The 17,926-nt window shown below is 48.2% G+C and overlaps 1 protein-coding gene across 1 annotated transcript in view; it reads left to right on the forward strand.

Moving 5' to 3' along the window:
• Window positions 1-402: 402 nt before the first annotated feature.
• The window catches only part of LOC142285654 (pancreatic lipase-related protein 2-like), a 31,931-nt gene continuing 14,407 nt past the window's right edge, over window positions 403-17,926 (forward strand). The window contains 6 exon segments of the mRNA XM_075333287.1: window positions 403-453; window positions 8,758-8,909; window positions 9,426-9,551; window positions 12,508-12,562; window positions 12,565-12,641; window positions 12,753-12,861. Coding sequence (XP_075189402.1) covers window positions 408-453; window positions 8,758-8,909; window positions 9,426-9,551; window positions 12,508-12,562; window positions 12,565-12,641; window positions 12,753-12,861 — 565 coding nt within the window. The 5' untranslated portion in view covers window positions 403-407.

The raw sequence follows: 17,926 nt of genomic DNA on the forward strand, positions 1-17,926 counted from the left end.
GGAGTTGTCGCTCCGGTTTGTGGACATGGATTATCCGGTTCTTTAATGAGTGACTTGTGACACGTTTCCCCGGGCGTCTCCTCGGGGAGGGCGTCTCAGGATATATTCGGGGACTCCCGAGCACCCGTCTTCAGTCCTGAGCGAAGTCCTGGAAGGTGAGGTTTGTTTTACATCTGATAATGTGTCTCTCTCATTAACCCTGTGCTGTCCACGCCTGTGAGCGCCTCCGTGTCTGCTGTACTGGCCGTGTAATGCCTTGTACCCTCTGTGAATGCAGCAATACTGGGCATTAACCATGTTCCCTCCAGCAGCTGATAACAGAGAGTGCTAGCAGGGCTGCAGTCTGATACAATGCTTCCTTATTACACTGGGGATTATGTCTGTTCCGCGTCTTCTTCTTGCAGATCATGGACGGCGTTGTTCCTGTTCTCGCTGCGCTCTCTGTTTTTAAATGTAAGTCATCATTTCCAACATTGAAAAATCATCTTCTGAGGGGGAATCTGTGGGTACAGGGGGGTCTCCAACCTCCAACGGGGTCCCCAATTATTGCAAGTCTTCAACAGCATTGGTCTTTTCACATAGGCCAAAGGGATTGTTTTGTCCCCTAAGCTCCAGGGTCCGGGGTGATTCCAGCCCCTGCGTCACTCCATATAATCTATAAAGTACCCCACCCCCTGGATCTGCGGCTCAGGACCCCCACACCTTTGTATCCATCTTCATATACTAAAAAGAATGAAGAAAAGGAATGAACAGAACTTATTAGTCAAAAAAAATAGGAAGATGTATAACAGATTCCTCGCGCATCCTCGATATAGAATATACATGGAATACAAGTAGATAATAGAATGAACGAATATCCCATATCCACAGGAGTGTATGATATCTCCACATATCCCCACCTATCGAGCACAGGGAATGGAATACACACCCGTTTATATGGGATATCTGCTCATTCCCTGAATCTACGTATATTCTGTTACTCCTGTGTGTAAGATGCCCGAGAAATCTATTATCCAGAATTGTGGACCAATAAATGATTCTGTTCATTCTTTTTAGTAATGTCTCTTGATATAGTCCACGATAACATCCCTCTCCTTCTCCCTCTTCTCCCTCTCCTTCTCCTTCTTCTCCCTCTTCTTCTCCCTCTTCTCCCTCTCCTTCTCCTTCTTCTCCCTCTTCTTCTCCTTCTCATTCTCCCTCTTCTTCTCCTTCTCATTCTCCCTCTTCTTCTTCTTCTCCTTCTCCCTCTTCTTCTCCTTCTCATTCTCCCTCTTCTTCTCCTTCTCATTCTCCCTCTTCTTCTCCTTCTCATTCTCCCTCTTCTTCTCATTCTCCCTCTTCTTCTCATTCTCACTCTTCTTCTCATTCTCACTCTTCTTCTCATTCTCACTCTTCTTCTCATTCTCACTCTTCTTCTCATTCTCACTCTTCTTCTCATTCTCACTCTTCTTCTCATTCTCACTCTTCTTCTCATTCTCACTCTTCTTCTCATTCTCCCTCTTCTTCTCATTCTCCCTCTTCTTCTCATTCTCACTCTTCTTCTCATTCTCACTCTTCTTCTCATTCTCACTCTTCTTCTCATTCTCACTCTTCTTCTCATTCTCACTCTTCTTCTCATTCTCACTCTTCTTCTCATTCTCACTCTTCTTCTCATTCTCACTCTTCTTCTCATTCTCACTCTTCTTCTCATTCTCACTCTTCTTCTCATTCTCACTCTTCTTCTCATTCTCACTCTTCTCCTTCTCACTCTTCTCCTTCTCACTCTTCTCCTTCTCACTCTTCTCCTTCTCACTCTTCTCCTTCTCACTCTTCTTCTCCTTCTCACTCTTCTCCTTCTCACTCTTCTTCTCCTTCTCACTCCACTCTTCTCCTTCTCACTCTTCTCCTTCTCACTCTTCTCCTACTGCATCTCCTTCATTTTTTTTATTCTCTTTTTTCTTTATCTTTGTCATTCTCATCTTCATCTCTTAAGATTCCCGTTTTATAATCCTCTTCTCCACTTTCTTCTCCTTTCTTCTCTTTCCTTCTTTCTTACCGTTTCCTCGTTCCTCGTTTATTTTGTTTTCTTCTTCTATTTCTTTTTTTCTCTCATTTTTCTTCCTCTTTTTGATTTTCCACGTTTTATATTTCTCCTTTATCTTGTCCATCTTTATTTACATCACATTCATCTTTTTCCTCTGCTTTCTCTTATTTTTCGGCTTCTTTTTCTTTCCATTGTTTTTTCTCTCCGTTCTGCTTCGTTCATCCCTTTCATTCCTTTTCCTCTTCTCCTTTCCCTTTTTTACCTTGTCACCTCTCATTTTCCATCTTCCTCCTGTTTTTGTCCTTTACCTCCCACTTTTCTACCTCCCTCTTCTCTTCCTGTATTTCTTTATTTCCTTCATTCTCTCCTCTATTTTCCGCTGATCATTTTTGCTTATTTTCTCCTTCTCCTCGTTCTTTCTTCGGTTCCTCCTCTTCCATATACTTGTTATTTCCTCCAGAATATTCTGTTGTGTGCACATGATGAATAACACTATTTCTGTCCATAGTATCCTCGCTCTGAGCACTACAAGCCTCAGCAGGTTCTCCTTGTGCGGCTTCATCATTCTCCTTCTAAATTCAGCAGTTTTTCACAGTAAATGCTGAGTTTAGGAGCAGTGGGGAGAAGCGGCTCATAAGTGGAGAAAGCCGATTTCTCTAAGACTCATTGAATAGTTATTCATGTGCTCTTTTACTGTTTGATTCATAGATAAGAGTGGAGTTACTATTTGGATTTTTTAATTTTATTTCCTCTTGTTAGTGTTCTTCTTTTTCCCAATCATTCTTCCTTCTTTATGGGACTGTCGCCTCCTGAGCTGAATATGGACCTTTTCCAGAGTATTCTGTCTTCTTTTCTTCACCTTCTTTTTCTCCTGTGTGTTTAGTTTCTGTACTTTCTCCTTTCTTCTCTCTCTTTCCCTCTTCTTTTCCTCTTATGATATAAATATGAACTTGCTCCAGGACATTCAGTCTTCTCTTTCTTTAAATTTTCTGTACACTTTTTCCTTCTCCCCTTTTTTCTCCTCCTGATCTAGATGTGGACCTTTTCCAGCACTTTCTGCCTTCTCGTCCCTTGTTTCCCCATATCTTTCTCTCTAGCTTCTATTCCTTCTTCTCCTGATCTAGATGTGGACTTTCTCCAGCACTTTCTGCCTTATCTTCCCTTGTTTCCCAGTATCTCTCTTTAGCTTCTTTTCTTTTTTTTCTTCTTCTCCTGATCTAGATGTGGACCTTCTCCAGCACTTTCTGCCTTCTCGTCCCTTGTTTCCCCATATCTTTCTCTCTAGCTTTTATTCCTTCTTCACCTGATCTAGATGTGGACCTTCTCCAGCACTTTCTGCCTTATCTTCCCTTGTTTCCCAGTATCTCTCTTTAGCTTCTTTTCTTTTTTTTCTTCTTCTCCTGATCTAGATGTGGAGCTTCTCCAGCACTTTCTGCCTTCTCGTCCCTTGTTTCCCAGTATCTTTCTGTTTTTAGCTTCTTTTCCTTCCTTTTTTCTTGTTCTCCTGATCTAGATGTGGACTTTCTCCAGCACTTTCTGCCTTCTCTTCCATTGTTTCTCCATATCTTTCTCTCTAGCTTCTATTCCTTCTTCTCTTGATCTAGATGTGGACCTTCTCCAGCACTTTCTGCCTTCTCTTCCCTTGTTTCCCCATATCTTTCTCTCTAGCTTCTATTCCTTCTTCTCTTGATCTAGATGTGGACCTTCTCCAGCACTTTCTGCCTTCTCGTCCCTTGTTTCCCCATATCTTTCTCTCTAGCTTTTATTCCTTCTTCACCTGATCTAGATGTGGACCTTCTCCAGCACTTTCTGCCTTATCTTCCCTTGTTTCCCAGTATCTCTCTTTAGCTTCTTTTCTTTTTTTTCTTCTTCTCCTGATCTAGATGTGGAGCTTCTCCAGCACTTTCTGCCTTCTCGTCCCTTGTTTCCCAGTATCTTTCTGTTTTTAGCTTCTTTTCCTTCCTTTTTTCTTGTTCTCCTGATCTAGATGTGGACTTTCTCCAGCACTTTCTGCCTTCTCTTCCATTGTTTCTCCATATCTTTCTCTCTAGCTTCTATTCCTTCTTCTCTTGATCTAGATGTGGACCTTCTCCAGCACTTTCTGCCTTCTCTTCCATTGTTTCTCCATATCTTTCTCTCTAGCTTCTATTCCTTCTTCTCTTGATCTAGATGTGGACCTTCTCCAGCACTTTCTGCCTTCTCTTCCCTTGTTTCCCCATATCTTTCTCTCTAGCTTCTATTCCTTCTTCTCTTGATCTAGATGTGGACCTTCTCCAGCACTTTCTGCCTTCTCTTCCCTTGTTTCCCCATATCTTTCTCTCTAGCTTCTATTCCTTCTTCTCCTGATCTAGATGTGGACCTTCTCCAGCACTTTTTGCCTTCTCTTCCCTTGTTTCCCAGTATCTTTCTGTTTTTAGCTTCTTTTCCTTCCTTTTTTCTTGTTCTCCTGATCTAGATGTGGACTTTCTCCAGCACTTTCTGCCTTCTCTTCCATTGTTTCTCCATATCTTTCTCTCTAGCTTCTATTCCTTCTTCTCTTGATCTAGATGTGGACCTTCTCCAGCACTTTATGTCTTCTCTTCCATTGTTTCCCAGTATCAGTCTTTAGCTTCTTTTTTCATCTTCTCCTGATCTAGATGTGGACCTTCTCCAGCACTTTCTGCCTTATCTTCCCTTGTTTCCCCATATCTTTCTCTCTAGCTTCTATTTCTTCTTCTGATCTAGATGTGGACCTTCTCCAGCACTTTCTGCCTTCTCTTCCCTTGTTTCCCCATATCTTTCTCTCTAGCTTCTATTTCTTCTTCTGATCTAGATGTGGACCTTCTCCAGCACTTTCTGCCTTTTCTTCCCTTGTTTCCTCATATTTTTCTCTCTTTAGCTTCTTTTCCTTCTCCCCTTTTTTTCTTGCTCTCCTGATCTAGATATGGACCTTTTCAGCACTTTCTGCCTTATCTTCCCTTGTTTCCCAGTATCTCTCTTTAGCTTCTTTTCTTTTTTTTCTTCTTCTCCTGATCTAGATGTGGAGCTTCTCCAGCACTTTCTGCCTTCTCGTCCCTTGTTTCCCAGTATCTTTCTGTTTTTAGCTTCTTTTCCTTCCTTTTTTCTTGTTCTCCTGATCTAGATGTGGACTTTCTCCAGCACTTTCTGCCTTCTCTTCCATTGTTTCTCCATATCTTTCTCTCTAGCTTCTATTCCTTCTTCTCTTGATCTAGATGTGGACCTTCTCCAGCACTTTGTCTTCTCTTCCATTGTTTCCCAGTATCAGTCTTTAGCTTCTTTTTTCATCTTCTCCTGATCTAGATGTGGACCTTCTCCAGCACTTTCTGCCTTATCTTCCCTTGTTTCCCCATATCTTTCTCTCTAGCTTCTATTTCTTCTTCTGATCTAGATGTGGACCTTCTCCAGCACTTTCTGCCTTATCTTCCCTTGTTTCCCCATATCTTTCTCTCTAGCTTCTATTTCTTCTTCTGATCTAGATGTGGACCTTCTCCAGCACTTTCTGCCTTTTCTTCCCTTGTTTCCTCATATTTTTCTCTCTTTAGCTTCTTTTCCTTCTCCCCTTTTTTTCTTGCTCTCCTGATCTAGATGTGGACCTTCTCCAGCACTTTCTGCCTTCTCTTCCCTTGTTTCCCCAGATCTTTCACTCTAGCTTCTATTGCTTCTTCTCCTGATCTAGATGTGGACCTTCTCCAGCACTTTCTGCCTTCTCTTCCCTTGTTTCCCCATATCTTTCTCTCTAGCTTCTATTCCTTCTTCTCCTGATCTAGATGTGGACCTTCTCCAGCACTTTCTGCCTTATCTTCCCTTGTTTCCCCATATCTTTCTCTCTAGCTTCTATTCCTTCTTCTCCTGATCTAGATTTGGACCTTTTCCAGCACTTTCTGCCTTCTCTTCCATTGTTTCGCCATATCTTTCTCTCTAGCTTCTATTCCTTCTTCTCCTGATCTAGATGTGGACCTTCTCCAGCACTTTCTGCCTTCTCTTTCCTTCTTTCCCCATATCTTTCTCTATAGCTTCTATTGTTTCTTCTCCTGATCTAGATGTGGAGCTTCTCCAGCACTTTCTGCCTTCTCTTCCCTTGTTTCCCCATATCTTTCTCTCTAGCTTCTATTCCTTCTTCTCCTGATCTAGATGTGGACCTTCTCCAGCACTTTCTGCCTTCTCTTCCCTTGTTTCCCCATATATTTCTCTCTAGCTTCTATCCCTTCTTCTCCTGATCTAGATTTGGACCTTCTCCAGCACTTTCTGCCTTATCTTCCCTTGTTTCCCCATATCTTTCTCTCTAGCTTCTATTGCTTCTTCTCCTGATCTAGATGTGAACTTTCTCCAGCACTTTCTGCCTTATCTTCCCTTGTTTCCCCAGATCTTTCACTCTAGCTTCTATTGCTTCTTCTCCTGATCTAGATGTGGAGCTTCTCCAGCACTTTCTGCCTTCTCTTCCCTTGTTTCCCCATATCTTTCTCTCTAGCTTCTATTCCTTCTTCTCCTGATCTAGATGTGGACCTTCTCCAGCACTTTTTGCCTTATCTTCCCTTGTTTCCCCATATCTTTCTCTCTAGCTTCTATTCCTTCTTCTCCTGATCTAGACGTGGACCTTCTCCAGCACTTTCTGCCTTATCTTCCCTTGTTTCCCCATGTCTTTCTCTCTAGCTTCTATTCCTTCTTCTCCTGATCTAGATTTGGACCTTTTCCAGCACTTTCTGCCTTCTCTTCCATTGTTTCGCCATATCTTTCTCTCTAGCTTCTATTCCTTCTTCTCCTGATCTAGATGTGGACCTTCTCCAGCACTTTCTGCCTTCTCTTTCCTTGTTTCCCCATATCTTTCTCTATAGCTTCTATTGTTTCTTCTCCTGATCTAGATGTGGAGCTTCTCCAGCACTTTCTGCCTTCTCTTCCCTTGTTTCCCCATATCTTTCTCTCTAGCTTCTATCCCTTCTTCTCCTGATCTAGATGTTGAGCTTCTCCAGCACTTTCTGCCTTATCTTCCCTTGTTTCCCCATATCTTTCTCTCTAGCTTCTATTCCTTCTTCTCCTGATCTAGATGTGGACCTTCTCCAGCACTTTCTGCCTTATCTTCCCTTGTTTCCCCGTATCTTTCTCTCTAGCTTCTGTTAGTTCTTCTCCTGATCTAGATGTGGACCTTCTCCAGCACTTTCTGCCTTCTCTTCCCTTGTTTCCCCGTATCTTTCTCTCTAGCTTCTGTTAGTTCTTCTCCTGATCTAGATGTGGACCTTCTCCAGCACTTTCTGCCTTATCTTCCCTTGTTTCGCCATATCTTTCTCTCTAGCTTCTATTCCTTCTTCTCCTGATCTAGATGTGGACCTTCTCCAGCACTTTCTGCCTTCTCTTCCCTTGTTTCCCCATATCTTTCTCTCTAGCTTCTATTGTTTCTTCTCCTGATCTAGATGTGGAGCTTCTCCAGCACTTTCTGCCTTCTCTTCCCTTGTTTCCCCATATCTTTCTCTCTAGCTTCTATCCCTTCTTCTCCTGATCTAGATGTTGAGCTTCTCCAGCACTTTCTGCCTTATCTTCCCTTGTTTCCCCATATCTTTCTCTCTAGCTTCTATTCCTTCTTCTCCTGATCTAGATGTGGACCTTCTCCAGCACTTTCTGCCTTATCTTCCCTTGTTTCCCCGTATCTTTCTCTCTAGCTTCTGTTAGTTCTTCTCCTGATCTAGATGTGGACCTTCTCCAGCACTTTCTGCCTTCTCTTCCCTTGTTTCCCCGTATCTTTCTCTCTAGCTTCTGTTAGTTCTTCTCCTGATCTAGATGTGGACCTTCTCCAGCACTTTCTGCCTTATCTTCCCTTGTTTCGCCATATCTTTCTCTCTAGCTTCTATTCCTTCTTCTCCTGATCTAGATGTGGACCTTCTCCAGCACTTTCTGCCTTCTCTTCCCTTGTTTCCCCATATCTTTCTCTCTAGCTTCTATTGTTTCTTCTCCTGATCTAGATGTGGAGCTTCTCCAGCACTTTCTGCCTTCTCTTCCCTTGTTTCCCCATATCTTTCTCTCTAGCTTCTATCCCTTCTTCTCCTGATCTAGATGTTGAGCTTCTCCAGCACTTTCTGCCTTATCTTCCCTTGTTTCCCCGTATCTTTCTCTCTAGCTTCTGTTAGTTCTTCTCCTGATCTAGATGTGGACTTTCTCCAGCTCTTTCTGCCCTCTCTTCCCTTGTTTCCCCATATCTTTCTCTCTAGCTTCTATTCCTTCTTCTCCTGATCTAGATGTGGACTTTCTCCAGCTCTTTCTGCCTTCTCTTCCCTTGTTTCCCCGTATCTTTCTGTTTTTAGCTTGTTCCCCCCTTTTTTTCTTGTTCTCCTGATCTAAATGTTGACTTTCTCCAGAATGTTCTGCTTTCTCTTTGGGTCTTCTGGTTTATTGCTTATTTCCTGGTGATTGCTGTGATCATCTCCATCCTTTTTGTTGCCTCTCGTTCCTTTGTCCCTCACACCTTTGAGTAGATTTGTGTTTGCTTGTGACCTGGATCATCCATGAAGGTCGGGTGAAGCCTCAGTCCAGTCACTTGTTCTTGCATATTTGTGGGTGTGTGAGATAAGACCCCCATGGACCTCAGAAAAGAAGGGATCTCCCAGCCTTGGACTTCAGATCTCCAGAATCATTGCTACATACCATATAGTGCTGTTCAGTATGGGGCTGTCAGGGCATGCTGAGGGTTGTAGTTCATATACACTTGTCTCCCTTGTGTGATCTGTATCCTCTGTTCTCTGTATTAGCGGAGGTCTGCTACGACCGGTTGGGCTGCTTCACAACTAAAGCCCCATGGTCAGGAACTGCACAGAGGCCGCTCGGACACTTACCCTGGGCTCCGGAGAAGATTAATACTCGGTTCCTGCTCTACACCAGGGACAATGTGAACACTTATCAGGTCAGACCTCTCTCTTCAGGACCTGTATGCTTGCATCTCTTGGGGTCTCGTCCATTGCTCAGGATCCTCAGGGCAGCTACAGAGGGCGTCTCTGACCCCCGGAGGACCCGGCCTATTTATGAGTTTTGTGTAATACATCATTTCACCTGAGGGGGCGCTGCAGGTTCCTCCACAGATTACTTCTGGTCATTGGGGGTCCTAGCAGTGCGTTACTTGTTGTTAAACGTATTCTTGAGGATATTAACCAATATGGGTTCTGCTGATATTTCTCCCCAATAATCATTTGATCTAGAACATGTACAGAACATGGAGGATGATTCATTGCTGGGTCGTTTATGACCAGGAAATGTCCAGAAAGATTTATAATTACAGAAGGTGGTGGCACCAGACATTCTGGAGACGGGGTCTCATCACCAGCATGGGGGGCTATGGGACCTGTGTGTGACGCGAGGAGAGCTGATCCTGCACGGACACCTCTGGGATTTATGGTCTCTTGGTTTCTTCTGATTTTTTCAGGAAGTCAGCGCCATCAATCCCGCGACCATATCTCACTCCAACTTTAACGAAGACCGAAAATCTCACTTTGTGATCCATGGATTCACGGACAGCGGGGAGAAGAGCTGGCTGACGGACATATGCCAGGTGGGGGCACGATCGGGGAGGGATAAGGAAGGAACAAGGGTTCACAGGGGTAGGGGCCCCTTCATTTCCTCAGGGGGTGTTTAATAGGCCACTCATCTACTTCACTCAACTCCACCGGCATGATTAATTTCCCAAACTGACGGGGGATGGGTCTGATCACAAAATATAGAATTATATAATATGGTAACGGCTCTAATATAAGGCACGAGGTGGATCAATGTGGAACCAGCATGAAGAATAGGTGATTCACTACCTCCTTCCTCCCTGCACAGGGACCTCTGCACATGTCACAGAGCATGCCCAGAAATAAGGACAGTCCCCTCTTCCCATTCATATATACAGTGCAAACCAGAGGTCTTCCTCCGCTCTCTATAAAGACACATCTGCAGGTTTTTCCCTCCACTCTCTATACAGACACATCTGCAGGTTTCTCCCTCCGCTCTCTATAGAGACACATCTGCAGGTTTTTCCCTCTGCTTTCTATACAGACACATTTGCAGGTTTTTCCATCTGCTCTCTATACAGACACATCTGCAGGTTTTTCCCTCCGTTCTCCAGAATAATGAGAGAGAGAATATTTTCAGGCATTTTTCTTCCTTTCTGCACAGTGACGTTCCCTTCAGGTCATTAGTATTTGGTGGCATTGCCCTTACACTGTGTGACTTGGGGGAAACGTTTTGGATCCTTCCAAAAGCTTCTCACAATAGTTGGTGGAATTTGGGCCGATTCCTCCTGACAGATCTGGTGTAGCTGAGCCATGTTTGGAGGTCGCCGCTTGCTCCGGCCTTTTCAGCTTTGCCCATACATTTTCCATAGGATTGAGATCAGGGCTTTGTGATGGCCACTCCAAAACATTGACTTTGTTCTCCTTTAGCCATTGTGTAACCAGTTTGGCAGTAGCTTCATTGTCCATTTCGAAGAACCATTTCCGCCCAAGCTGTAAGTTCCTGGCTGATGTCTTGAGATGTTCTTCAGAATTACACATAATCTTCATCCTCATGATCCATCTATGTTGTGAAGTCACCAGTCCCTCCTGCAGCAAAACACCCCACAACATGATGCTGCCATCCCCGTGTATCACAGTTGAGGTGGTGTTTTTAGGCTTCAAAGCTTCTCCCTTTTTCCTCCAAACGTAACGATGGTCATTATGGCCAAACAGTGCAATTTTACTTTCGTCAGACAACAGGACATCTCCAAATATTAAGGTCTCTGTTCCTGTGGGGATTTACAAACATTAATGTGACTTTTTTCTGTTTCTTTTGGAGTAATGGTTTCTTCCTGGCAGAGCGGCCTTTCAGCCCATGTTGATACAGTACTCGTGTCATTGTGGATAGTGACACAATGTTACCAGCTTCCGCCAGCATCTTCACAAGGTCTTTTGCTCTTCTTCTTGCGTTGATCTGCACATGTCTGACCAAAGCCCGTTCATTTCTGGTGCACAGAACCCGTCTCCTTCCTGAGCGGTATGATGGCTGCAGATTCCCAGCTTGTGTGTACTTGTGTATAATTGTTTGTACAGATGAACGAGGCACCTTCAGGAATCTGCAAATTGCACCCAAGGATGAACCAGACTTGTTCAAGTCCACAATTCTCTTCCTGAGATCTTGGCTGATTTCTTTTGACTTTCCCCTGATGTTCCACAAAGAAGCCGTGTGTTTCAGGTGTGCATTACAATACATCCACAGGTGCGTCTCTAATTAACTCAGATGTTGCCATAAGCCTATCAGAAGCTTCCAAAGACATGACATCATCATATGAGCGCTCCCATATTGTTTAAAGGCACAGCACTCTTAAGCGGGCTTTACACGCTGCGACATCGCTAATGCGGAGTCGTTGGGGTCACGGAATTCGTGACGCACATCCGGCCGCATTAGCGATGCCGTTGCGTGTGACACCGATAAGCGATTTTGCATCGTTGCAAAAACGTGCAAAATCGCTAATCGGCGACATGGGGGTCCATTCTCAAATCTCGTTACTGCAGCAGTAACAAGGTTGTTCCTCGTTCCTGCGGCAGCACACATCGCTGCGTGTGACGCTGCAGGAACGAGGAAGCTCCCCTTACCTGCCTCCCGGCCGCTATGCGGAAGGAAGGAGGTGGGCGGGATGTTACGTCCCGCTCATCTCCGCCCCTCCGCTTCTATTGGGCGGCGGTTCAGTGACGTCGCTGTGACGCCGCACGGACCGCCCCCTTAGAAAGGAGGCGGTTCGCCCGTCACAGCGACGTCGCCGGACAGGTAAGTATGTGTGACGGCTGTTGTGCGACACGGGCAGCGATTTGCCCGTGTCGCGCAACAGATGGGGGCGGGTACCCACACTAGCGATATCGGGACCGATATCGCAGTGTGTAAAGTAGCCTTTAGTGTATGTAAACTTCTGACTGTGCAGAAAGTAATGAAAATGCCTTAAACCATTCTCGCCCTGATTATTCTGGCATTTGGCAAATGCTGGTTCCTAATTGACCCTCCTCCTTTGTTCTTTATAACTATATACTAGTAAAAGGTTTCAGTCTAGCTGACAGGTTTCTACAAAAGCAAAAAATCTTAAATGTAAACTAATACCTTACAACATGAGGCAGACAGAAGATTTAGTGAGGAAACTGCTGAGAAACCTGGTGCAAAGTCCCGTCCTCCCTGCGCCAAGTCCCGTCATATCTCCCTGACCCCGGAGCCACCCTCCACTCACAGGCTCTTATCTGGTGTCATTCGCCGGTCACATGGCCCAAGCATCATTCTGCGCCAGCGATGCCAAACTCAATGTCACTATCGAGAAACGCACGGAGGGAACGCTGGAGCAAGGAGGGGATCCAAGAGTCACAACCCAAGACCACCATAGGATGGTAATAATTCTGGGGCCCCACAGCTGCTGGTTGCGCACCACCATAAACCAAGACATTGGGGTCCTAGAGGGATCACTATACATTGGTCCCTGAGCTCACTGAGTGTTCTCTTATTTTCAGGCCACGTTACAGGTGGAGGACGTGAACTGCTTCTCTATTGACTGGAGCGGTGGATCCTAACGCTCTACACTCAGGCGGCCAATAACATCCAGGTGGTGGGGGCAGAAGTGGCCTATTTTATCACTACTCTGCAGGTGAGCCGGCATGATGGGACCAGTATCACCGGCCAACCTGATCCATTCTTACAGGAATTAACCTTTGGGTCACTCATGTTTTGCCTTTTATTGATTCTTTTGCTTTAAAAGGAGGAATTTAACCACTCCCTGTCCAACATTCACATCATTGGGCACAGTCTGGGGGCGCACGCCGCTGGGGAAGCCGGGAAAAGACGACCGGGAATCGGAAGGATAACTGGTGGGTGCGATAGTGAATGAAGCAGCTATAGAAATTCAGAGAATGACAATCTGTCGTAAAAGTATCAACCCATCCGGGAATTAGTATCCAAATCTGTTTAGAGTAGGTGGAAGTGGGAGGACTGGAGCAAGAAGAGGAGCAAGGAGTGGTGCGACTGGTGGAGGGAGAAAAAGCACAAGAGGAGAAGAAGCGAGGGCCTAGAAGGGAAGGAGAAGCAAGAGAAGGAGTTACAGAAGTGGATGGAGAGGTGCGAGGGCAAGGAGGAGCGAGATTAGGAAGGAGAGGAGGAGCAAGAGAGAGGAGAAGTAAGAACCTGGAGAGGGAGAAGAAACAAGAGGAATGGGGGGTGCAAGAAGTGGAGGGAGAGGTGCGAGGGTGAGGAGGAGCGATATTAGAAGGAGAGGAGGAGCAAGAGAGAGGAGAAGTAAGAACCTGGAGAGGGAGAAGAAACAAGAGGAAAGGGGGTGCAAGAAGTGGAGGGAGAGGTGCGAGGGTGAGGAGGAGCGATATTAGGAAGGAGAGGAAGAGCAAGAGAGAGGAGAAGTAAGAACCTGGAGAGGGAGGAGAAACAAGAGGAAAGGGGGGTGCAAGAAGTGGAGGGAGAGGTGCGAGGGTGAGCTGGAGCGAGATTAGGAAGGAGAGGAAGAGCAAGAGAGAGGAGAAGTAAGAACCTGGAGAGGTGGAGAAACAAGAGGAAAGGGGAGCAAGAAGTTGAGGGAGAGGTGCGAGGGTGAGGAGGAGCGAGATTAGGAAGGAGAGGAGGAGCAAGAGAGGAGAAGTAAGAACCTGGAGAGGGAGGAGAAACAAGAGGAAGCAAGAAGTGGAGGGAGAGGTGCGAGGATGAGGAGGAGCGAGATTAGGAATGAGAGGAGGAGAAGTAAGAACCTGGAGAGGAGGAGAAACAAGAGGAAAGGGGGTGCAAGAAGTGGAGGGAGAGGTGCGAGGATGAGGAGGAGCGAGATTAGGAAGGAGAGGAGGAGAAGTAAGAACCTGGAGAGGGAGGAGAAACAAGAGGAAAGGGGGTGCAAGAAGTAGAGGGAGAGGTGCGAGGATGAGGAGGAGCGAGATTAGGAAGGAGAGGAGGAGCAAGAGAGAGGAGAAGTAAGAACCTGGAGCGGGAGGAGAAACAAGAGGAAGAGGGGGAGCAAGAAGTGGAGGAGAGGTGCGAGGGCAAGGAGGAGCGATATTAGGAAGGAGAGGAGGAGCAAGAGAGAGGAGAAGTAAGAACCTGGAGAGGGAGGAGAAACAAAAGGAAAGGGGAGCAAGAAGTGGAGGGAGAGGTGCGAGGGTGAGGAGCGAGATTAGGAAGGAGAGGAGGAGCAAGAGAGAGGAGAAGTAAGAACCTGGAGAGGGAGGAGAAACAAGAGGAAAGGGGAGCAAGAAGTTGAGGGAGAGGTGCGAGGGTGAGGAGGAGCGAGATTAGGAAGGAGAGGAGGAGCAAGAGAGAGGAGAAGTAAGAACCTGGAGAGGGAGAAGAAACAAGAGGAAAGGGGGGTGCAAGAAGTGGAGGGAGAGGTGCGAGGGTGACGAGGAGCGAGATTAGGAAGGAGAGGAGGAGCAAGAGAGAGGAGAAGTAAGAACCTGGAGAGGGAGGAGAAACAAGAGGAAAGGGGGGTGCAAGAAGTGGAGGGAGAGGTGCGAGGGTGACGAGGAGCGAGATTAGGAAGGAGAGGAGGAGCAAGAGAGAGGAGAAGTAAGAACCTGGAGAGGGAGGAGAAACAAGAGGAAGCAAGAAGTGGAGGGAGAGGTGCGAGGATGAGGGGGAGAGAGATTAGGAAGGAGAGGAGGAGCAAGAGAGAGGAGAAGTAAGAACCTGGAGAGGGAGGAGAAACGAGAGGAAAGGGGAGCAAGAAGTTGAGGGAGAGGTGCGAGGGTGAGGAGGAGCGAGATTAGGAAGGAGAGGAGGAGCAAGAGAGAGGAGAAGTAAGAACCTGGAGAGGGAGGAGAAACAAGAGGAAAGGGGGGTGCAAGAAGTGGAGGGAGAGGTGCGAGGGTGAGGAGGAGCGATATTAGGAAGGAGAGGAGGAGCAAGAGAGAGGAGAAGTCAGAACCTGGAGAGGGAGGAGAAACAAGAGGAAAGGGGGGTGCAAGAAGTGGAAGGAGAGGTGCGAGGGTGACGAGGAGCGAGATTAGGAAGGAGAGGAGGAGCAAGAGAGAGGAGAAGTAAGAACCTGGAGAGGGAGGAGAAACAAGAGGAAAGGGGGGTGCAAGAAGTGGAGGGAGAGGTGCGAGGGTGACGAGGAGCGAGATTAGGAAGGAGAGGAGGAGCAAGAGAGAGGAGAAGTAAGAACCTGGAGAGGAGGAGAAACAAGAGGAAGCAAGAAGTGGAGGGAGAGGTGCGAGGATGAGGGGGAGAGAGATTAGGAAGGAGAGGAGGAGCAAGAGAGAGGAGAAGTAAGAACCTGGAGAGGGAGGAGAAACAAGAGGAAGGGGGGGTGCAAGAAGTGGAGGAGAGGTGCGAGGATGAGGAGGAGCGAGATTAGGAAGGAGAGGAGGAGCAAGAGAGAGAAGTAAGAACCTGGAGAGGAGGAGAAACAAGAGGAAAGGGGAGCAAGAAGTTGAGGGAGAGGTGCGAGGGTGAGGAGGAGCGAGATTAGGAAGGAGAGGAGGAGCAAGAGAGAGGAGAAGTAAGAACCTGGAGGGGAGGAGAAACAAGAGGAAAGGGGGGTGCAAGAAGTGGAGGGAGAGGTGCGAGGGTGACGAGGAGCGATATTAGGAAGGAGAGGAGGAGCAAGAGAGAGGAGAAGTAAGAACCTGGAGAGGGAGCAGAAACAAGAGGAAAGGGGGGTGCAAGAAGTGGAGGGAGAGGTGCGAGGGTGACGAGGAGCGAGATTAGGAAGGAGAGGAGGAGCAAGAGAGAGGAGAAGTAAGAACCTGGAGAGGGAGGAGAAACAAGAGGAAAGGGGGGTGCAAGAAGTGGAGGGAGAGGTGCGAGGGTGACGAGGAGCGAGATTAGGAAGGAGAGGAGGAGCAAGAGAGAGGAGAAGTAAGAACCTGGAGAGGGAGGAGAAACAAGAGGAAACAAGAAGTGGAGGGAGAGGTGCGAGGATGAGGGGGAGAGAGATTAGGAAGGAGAGGAGGAGCAAGAGAGAGGAGAAGTAAGAACCTGGAGAGGGAGGAGAAACAAGAGGAAGAGGGGGTGCAAGAAGTGGAGGGAGAGGTGCGAGGATGAGGAGGAGCGAGATTAGGAAGGAGCGGAGGAGAAGTATGAACCTGGAGCGGGAGGAGAAACAAGAGGAAGAGGGGAGCAAGAAGTGGAGGGAGAGGTGCGAGGGCAAGGAGGAGCGATATTAGGAAGGAGAGGAGAGCAAGAGAGAGGATTAGTAAGAACCTGGAGCGGGAGGAGAAATAAGAGGAAGAGGGGGAGCAAGAAGTGGAGGGAGAGGTGCGAGGGCAAGGAGGAGCGATATTAGGAAGGAGAGGAGGAGCAAGAGAGAGGAGAAGTAAGAACCTGGAGAGGGAGGAGAAACAAAAGGAAAGGGGAGCAAGAAGTGGAGGGAGAGGTGCGAGGGTGAGGAGCGAGATTAGGAAGGAGAGGAGGAGCAAGAGAGAGGAGAAGTAAGAACCTGGAGCGGGAGGAGAAACAAGAGGAAAGGGGAGCAAGAAGTGGAGGGAGAGGTGCGAGGGTGAAGATGAGCGAGATTAGGAAGGAGAGGAGGAGCAAGAGAGAGGAGAAGTAAGAACCTGGAGAGGGAGGAGAAATAAGAGGAAAGGGGAGCAAGAAGTGGAGGAGAGGTGCGAGGATGAGAAGGAGCGAGATTAGGAAGGAGAGGAGGAGCAAGAGAGATGAGAAGTAAGAACCTGGAGAGGGAGAAGAAATAAGAGGAAAGGGGAGCAAGAAGTGGCGGGAGATACAGGGAGAGAGGAGCACGGGTTAGAAGGAGCGAGAGAGAGGAGGAGAGGAGAGGGAGATGGAGGGAGGAGAGCGAAGTGGAGGAGGAGAGGACAGTGAGGTGAAGAGAGGCGAGGTGGAGGGAGGCAAGGTGAGCGAGGTGGAGGGAGGAGAGGGGAGCGAGGTGGAGGGAGGAGAGGGGAGCGAGGTGGAGGGAGGAGTGCGAGGTGGAGGGAGGAGTGCGAGGTGGAGGGAGGAGAGGACAGCGAGGTGGAGGGAGGTGAGGTGAGCGAGGTGCAGGGAGGCGAGATGAGCGAGGTGGAGGGAGGCGAGGGGAGCGAGGTAGAGGGAGGCGAGGGGAGCGAGGTGGAGGGAGGCGAGATGAGCGAGGTGGAGGGAGGCGAGATGAGCGAGGTGGAGGGAGGCGAGGTGAGCGAGGTGGAGGGAGGCGAGGTGAGCGAGGTGGAGGAGGAGAGGGGAGCGAGGTGGAGGGAGGAGAGCGAGGTGAAGGGAGGAGAGCGAGGTGGAGGGAGGAGAGGACAGCGAGGTGGAGGGAGGCGAGGTGAGCGAGATGGAGGGAGGCGAGGGGAGCGAGGTGGAGGGAGGGGAGCGAGGTAGAGAGGACAGCGAGGTGGAGGGAGGCGAGGTGAGCGAGGTGGAGGGAGGCGAGGGGAGCGAGGTGGAGGGAGGCGAGGGAGCGAGGTGGAGGGAGGAGAGGACAGCGAGGTGGAGGGAGGAGAGATGAGCGAGGTGGAGGGAGGCGAGGTGAGCGACGTGGAGGGAGGCGAGGTGGAGGGAGGCGAGGAGAGCGAGGTGGAAGGAGGAGAGGAGAGCGAGGTGGAGGGAGGAGACGAGGTGGAGGGAGGAGAGCGAGGTGGAGGGAGGAGAGCGAAGTGGAGGGAGGCGAGGTGAGCGAGGTGGAGGGAGGTGAGGTGAGCGAGGTGGAGGGAGGAGAGGACAGCGAGGTGGAGGGAGGAGAGGAGAGGGAGGTGGAGGGAGGAGAGGAGAGGGAGGTGGAGGGAGGTGAGGTGAGCGAGGTGGAGGGAGGAGTGGACAGCGAGGTGGAGGGAGGAGCGAGATTAGGAAGGAGAGGAGGAGCAAGAGAGGAGAAGTAAGAACCTGGAGAGGGAGGAGAAACAAGAGGAAGCAAGAAGTGGAGGGAGAGGTGCGAGGATGAGGAGGAGCGAGATTAGGAAGGAGAGGAGGAGAAGTAAGAACCTGGAGAGGGAGGAG

Source organism: Anomaloglossus baeobatrachus, unplaced genomic scaffold (assembly GCF_048569485.1).
Source record: "Anomaloglossus baeobatrachus isolate aAnoBae1 unplaced genomic scaffold, aAnoBae1.hap1 Scaffold_603, whole genome shotgun sequence".
Taxonomy (NCBI): domain Eukaryota; kingdom Metazoa; phylum Chordata; class Amphibia; order Anura; family Aromobatidae; genus Anomaloglossus; species Anomaloglossus baeobatrachus.